A 7,156-nucleotide genomic window follows, 5' to 3' on the forward strand; every position below is an offset into this window, starting at 1 on the left:
TAAACAATGTTAGTTTAAGCTATATTTTAATGTAGTTGTTTGAGATATCGTTATATATATATAAAAACTGCCGTCATTCTTTTCCCACCGTACATTTGTATGTACCGATACCCCCGTCCCGACGGTCCTTATCGGTGATAAGCGGACCTGTCCCGTGTCCACCGTATACCACACCGACCAGTTTTTCAGTGTCAGAACAGCCGACGTAGAACACTGTTGTCATTTTTGTTGCGTGAGTTTTTTTTTCGCCGTCGTCTTTTCTGTTCTTTGAAAGTACCCGCGGGGAAACATGTGAAAATCGTTCACCCGCCTTACCGTTTTTACCGTTCACCGTCATCCGTCACTCGCTCACCGTCTACCAATATCGTCCACCGTCTACCGTCATCTGTAAATCCCACTGTCTACCGGTACCTGTCCACCATCAACTGTCACCCAGGACTGCAGCCGCCGTCACGGTTTTTATATTTATATTTTATATAATATGTGTATTATTTTTCTTCTTAATGTCATGTTACCCGTAAGCTTAAGTTTTTTCCCAATAGCTGGCCAGCACATTATTGTGCCCTCTACCTTGTTGTTTTTCTGTAATTTTTTGTTAAAATAGTAGGCCGCAACCAGGTTATTAAAATTAATCCAATCGCATTGTTTATTTGATACCATACTGCTCCGGAGTACCTACCATCATCGTTCAGTTTTCCAATACAGTCCATTATTCACCGTAACATTGGTCCATCGAGCCTAGGATATATATATATATATAATAATATAATATTCTAAGTGAAAATATTACCAGCGGTCTTTTACCGAAAAATCACCAATATTTCAATATTGATATAATTACAGATATGTATGTGTACTTTAGTAAAATATAATAAAAGTGGGTTATTTGCATTATTATAATTAACGAAGCGTTGCATAGTATAGAATTTGGACTTTGACCGGCAGGCGTACGACGCTGCCGCGACGACTGTTATAGCGCAGTAGATAAGAGGTGTCGTCTTCGCAAGAACTCGGTCAAGGTTAAAAAGTAGTTTATTTCTGGAAAGCTACATACCGTATATACAGGGTGACGCAAATCAAAAAAAAAAAAATAAAATAAATAATAGATTTGAACTGCTTTGTTATTTTGGTATATTTTTTGTTTGTACCTACTGGCTTGAATTGCGCGTACGTTTGTGGAGGGGAATATAGCGTCATGGGTGTTTTTGAAGAAGCAAAAATTCGCCTCTCGGACATTCAGAAACGAATTACACGAGTCCGAGACGCGGGAGATGCGCTAAACAAGATACCGGTCACCAGGTCGGACAAAACCAAGTTTCGAATGATGTATGCGACCGTTCCGCGGATTAAAGAGGAATTCGAGGAACAGCTTTCGATTGTAATAAAACAACTAGGAAAACCGGAAAAAGACCAAAAGTCAGAAGTAGATATCTGTTCACCTGAGGACATTCGTGATAAGTTCGACGAAGTGTATTTTGAAGTGATGATTGCAGCAGATTAGCATATACCAGTTTTACTTCAACATCCGAATGCCGATGAAACCTTTATCAGTACAACTCAAAACCGAGATAGACGCGATGTGATACCACTGAAAAAGCTATCAATACCTAGGTTTGGAGGAGATCCGAAACAATATACCAGTTTTAGAAATTTGTTTGACATTGCGGTACACAACAATACTAGCCTACCACCTGTGCTTAAGTTCAGCTATTTAAAAAGTTACCTGGATGGCGAGCCGCTAGCGCTTATATCCAATTTAATGCTAAGTGACGATAACTACACTCTAGCGCTAACAGTTTTGGACAAACGCTATGCAAACCGTCGGATAATTGCACAGAGTCACTTGAACCAACTTTGGACGATGCCAAAAGCAATGTTCGGTGATGCCAAATCTATCCGCCAGATGCTGAACACGATCACGGAGTCGGTTGGAGCGCTCGTAAACCAAAATTACTCCGTGGATCAATGGGACCCAATCTTGCTACATTTATTTGAATTGAAGTTGGACTCTCAACTTCGTGCTCAATGGGAATTAATAGTAGATACCGCAGATGATCCAAGTATGAACAACTTTACCATGTTCTTGTCAAAATTTTTCAATGCTGCAATCGCAGGCCAATCTGGCAAAGAACAAGAAAAATCAAATAAAAAACCATATGGGAAAACTGTCACGTTGCATGCTGGAAAGCCAGACCCACGTGAGAATAGAAGGCAATTCACTTGTCAGGTCTGTAAGACAACGCCCGGTCATCTGTTGATTGCTTGCACGGTGTTCAAAGAGAAAACACCAAATGAACGGTACCAAATAATTAAAGACCTTAGGCGTTGTTTCTTGTGTTTTAGTGAGCACCCAGTGAGCCAGTGTAAACACACCTGAGTATGTTTGAAATGCAAAGGACGACATCATTCCCTATTACATTTTTAAAATACCTCAGACGCTCAACCAACGACCATAGTGAATACCACCGAACCTCAACCTACTACCACCGTGAGTAGTATGTTTTCATCCGACAAGAGGGTCAACTCCTGTGTACTCATGTCTACGATGGCTGTATTAGTACAGGATAGTAGTGGACAATATCAAGAGACGCGAGCGCTTTTAGATAGCGGCAGTCAAAGCAGTTTCCTCACGGAACATTGTCGTAACAGGTTTGGGTGACACGGGATAAATGCAGTGTAGCTGTGCAAGCTATGGCCGGCCTACAAGTACCACCTATAAAAGCACGTACTCAAATTATCATCAGACCCGTAAGGCGTGACACGCCTCTCTTCACAGTTGAGACTTTCATACTACCTCGCATTACCGGACTCATTCCGTCGGAACGCGTCGTGCAGACTGAGTGGGCGCATGTGCAGGGTCTGGACCTAGCCGATCCCCGATATGACGAACCACTACCGATAGACATTCTCCTTGGAGCGGATGTTTTTCCGTATATCATAAGTGGAGATCGACGAGAAGATACCGTCAATCAACCTGTGGCACTTAAAACCGTGTTTGGATGGGTGCTCATGGGACGGTCAGCCCCAAATCCGTCAAATAGTACGACTTCACTTTTTGCGTCTATAGACCCCATCGACAAAATACTACGCAAGTTTTGGGAAATTGAAGAGCTCCCTACGGTGGAAAAGACCAGTCCGGCAGAACAAAAATGCGAAGAGATCTATCGTACCACCACTACTCGACAGTCGGATGGTCGATATATAGTACATCTGCCATTCACCCATGATCCACCTCCTATTGGGAGATCATACCATCTAGCACACACACGGCTCATACATCTGGGATCTAGGCTTTCAAAATCCACGGATCATAGACATGATTATAACGGGGCCATGCAAGATTCTTTAGACTCCGGACATATGAGTTATGTAGACAACACTGAGGGCATTGATAACACATCTTTTTACATACCACACCACGGTGTAGTGAAACCCGGAAGTACGACTACCAAGCTCCGTGTTTTTTACGATGCGTCAGCCCTATCTTCAAACGGAAAATCTTTAAATGATTACTTGTTTATGGGGCCCAAACTTCTACAGGATCTACCAGGAATCATTTTACGTTTTCGTTTGCACGCAGTAGTGTTCACCACTGATATCAAACAGATGTTCCGGCAGATTGTTGTCACTCCAAAACATAGACCATACCAACGCCTTCTTTTCCGATTCCAGCCCTCGGACCCTGTTCAGACGTACGAAATGTCCACTGTTACATTTGGCCAACGATCATCTCCATTCCTTGCAATTAGAACATTACATCAATTAGCTGAGGATGAAGCCAAAGCATACCCTAAGGTGCAAAAGGTCATATATCAAGACCTCTACGTGGACGATGTCGTTACCGGAGCTGACTCGGAAGAAGAGGCTCTTAAACTCCAACAAGAGGTTATAAAAGTATTTGAGCGGGGTAAGTTTGAGCTCCGAAAGTGGTCCAGCAATGCACCCGCATTATTAGAGGCCGTTCCGATTGGACATCGTAAAACCCGATAATTTTACCTTCGATGAACCGCAGTCAGATTATACCAAGGTTCTCGGTATAAACTGGGAACCTAATCTGGATATGTTGTCCTACCAATACCGACCGATTCCCGTGCGTTTTACCAACGAGCTATTCTTTCGGAGATAGCCCGAATCTATGACCCCATTGGCCTCCTCACTCCAGTCATTACCAATCTCAAACGACTGATGAAGTATCTGTGGTCAATTGGGGTGGGGTGGGATGAGAGAATACCTGACGACGCCATCGATGCTTGGACACGTTACCAGGAAGAATTGCCACTAATTGGATCTATTCGAATACGACGTCGAGCAACTACACCTGGAGCTACGTATGAAATCCATGGATTTTGCGATAGCTCAGAAAACGCTTACGCCGCCGCGGTATATCTTTTAGCGCGAGAACCAAATGGCATCAGTCACTGCCAACTGTTAATGGGAAAGTCTAAGGTGGCTCCGGAAAAAAGGCTTTCAATTCCACGACTCGAATTATGTGGGGCGTTATTACTTGCTCGCTGTCTGGAACATATCAGTACCAACCTAAATGCCATTCCGATTGAAGCCACGACTGCATGGTCCGATTCAACCGTAGTTTTGGCTTGGATTTAGACACCTACAGCAAAACTCAAGACGTTTGTGGCAAATCGAGTTGCCAAAATTCAGCACATGACGTCCCCGAAGTTTTGGAGACACGTACCTACAGCGCACAACCCTGCAGACTGTGCGTCCCGAGGTGTAACCCCAAAAGAGCTAGTGGACCATCAGATTTGGTGGGGCGGCTCAGTATTTCTCACCCAACCAACAAATACCTGGCCTCCGGTGACACCTATCACGTGCCTGGATAAGATGGAACATCAAGCCGAGGAGAAACAACTTGCTCTTTTAATCACTAAGCCCGTAGAGGAATGTCAACTATTGTATGCATCAGCAGAACTTCCGAAAGTTCTACGTCTCACCGCCTACTGGTTACGATTCCGAAGAAATCTGTCACACCGACTCATCTCCTTTGATCATTCCAAACCACCAGGAGCAAAGGAAAAGGAAGAAGCATTGCACGCCCTGATACGATGGGTCCAAAAGGTACATTTCGAAGAAGATTTGAGACGTCTCACAGCAGGAGAGCCTTGTACCAATAAACTGAGATTACTTGGAACATATCTAGATTCGGCAGAGGGTCTTCTCAGGGTGGGCGGTTGCCTCCGGTCCTCCGACCTTCCATATGAGACAAAGCATCCCATCCTGTTACCAAAACAATCTCCATTAACTGTCCTACTCATTGATTACATTCACCGCCTGCATTGTCATCCTGGGGCGCAAACCACCCAAAATATTTTGTACCAAAAGTTTTGGATGATAGCGGCCCGAGGTGCCATTCGCAAACGTCTCCGCCAGTGCATACCCTGTTTCCGCACCAGACCAGAACCACCAGAACGAATTATTTCCCGATCCAACCCACTTAAATGTTGATTTTGAAAAAGCTCTAATTTCTGCCGCTCAAACAATTTTTGATTCAAATTTGACTATAAGAGGCTGTTTTTATCATTTGTGCCAAAGTTCTTACAGAAAAATCCAAGATTTAGGTTTAGTCAAAATGTATAAAAATAACGACGAATTTAGTCATTTTTGTGCAATGTTGGACGGCCTTGCATTTCTTCCTCTTGAACATGTTTTCGAAGGAATGGCGTACCTTAAAACAATTGTTTCTCCTGAAGCAGAAGATCTTTTAAATTATTTTGACGCAACCTACGTAAATGGACCACTTAGAAAAGTAGGGGCTGGTACCAAATTCAAATTTAAAAAAATAAGTCCACTTTTTCCACCGAATACTTGGAATGTACATAAAACAACGATGAATGGTGACCACCGAACGAATAATATATGTGAATCGTGGAATAACAGATTTAGTCATTTAGTTGGCCACAGTCATCCGACTATTTGGACACTTATTCGAAAAATGAAATTGGAAGTAGCGGCAGATAAAGCGAAATTAGCTATCGACAGCATGGGAGAGCCGGTAAAAAAAAAAAAAAATTCAACACATATCCGACTAGTTACTTTATGCCAAAGAATATCTAATCATTCAATTACCATTGAAGAATTTTTAGAAAAAGTTGGTCATAATATCAGAACAAGGTCTAGATAAACATTATAATTATTTCGATTTTTTTTTTAATATATTATTTTAAATATTTTTATGCATATATATATATATAAAAACCGTAATTTTGTTTTTAAAAATTATTTTTTGACGACAGTTGATAGACAGTTACTGATTAATTTATAATTCATAATACCTACTAGATAAACTTTATAACCATTGAATTTTTTTTGTAAATATATTAATAATACGAGATGCGTAGTGTCAATATTAGTATGTAATAATTATTTCGGTTTTTTTTTTAGGTTATGATACTAATTACTAACTACTTAATATTATAATCATTGAATTTTTTTTTGTATAATATTTTATATGACGATTGTTAATACTCAATTTAATTAATTAATTGATATATTATGTATATTTTATGTTATTATACTAAGTACATAATTATAATCATTGAATATAAATATTGTTATGTATATAATATAATATTCACCGGACTTTTTTACTCCGGACTTTTTTGGCTTAGGACTTATTTACGGCGGACTTTTTATGCCTCGGACTTTTTTACCCGGACTTTTTTTCCTAGGACTTTTTTACTTCGGACTTTTTTACCGCGATTCGTGTTCGAATACGTTAATTACACTACACTGCGTCGTGTAAATAATCACACGATACCACAGTAACCAAAACAATACCATAGCTGAATATATTCAACTTCTGAACTTAAAATTATTTTATCACTTTTCCGATCATAAATGTAACCACACGGTCAAAAGTTGAATATATTATTCAACTATGCGGTATCGTTTGGTTACCTACTGTAGTATGGGTATCATGTGATTATTTACACGACACGGTGTAGTGTGAACCCCCCTTCAAGGTCTTGTTCACCTGGTTCTACCGGATGGACCACGGCTAATAATCTGGAGGTGTCAAAAGGCCATAAGTGAAAAAAAAATGTCGAGGGTCTAATATTTGTTTAATATGGATACTGGGCACATATAATTTTTACGTTAAAAATATAAAAACTTTATATTTAATTTTTCTACTTTTAAA

The 7,156-nt window shown here is 40.5% G+C and overlaps 1 protein-coding gene across 1 annotated transcript; it reads left to right on the plus strand.

The window, feature by feature from the left end:
• Positions 1-2,691: 2,691 nt before the first annotated feature.
• Positions 2,692-3,990, plus strand: LOC103307726. The gene has a single exon (XM_008179973.1). The coding sequence runs from the start codon at positions 2,692-2,694 to the stop codon at positions 3,988-3,990; it is 1,299 nt and encodes a 432-aa protein (XP_008178195.1).
• Positions 3,991-7,156: the final 3,166 nt, after the last annotated feature.

The sequence above is a fragment of the Acyrthosiphon pisum genome, unplaced genomic scaffold (assembly GCF_005508785.2).
Source record: "Acyrthosiphon pisum isolate AL4f unplaced genomic scaffold, pea_aphid_22Mar2018_4r6ur Scaffold_21109;HRSCAF=23054, whole genome shotgun sequence".
NCBI classification, from domain to species: Eukaryota; Metazoa; Arthropoda; class Insecta; order Hemiptera; family Aphididae; genus Acyrthosiphon; species Acyrthosiphon pisum.

Coding starts and splice junctions, on each gene's coding strand:
- LOC103307726 (XM_008179973.1), top strand. CDS start 2,692: ATGGCCGGCCTACAAGTACCACCTATAAAAGCACGTACTCAAATTATC.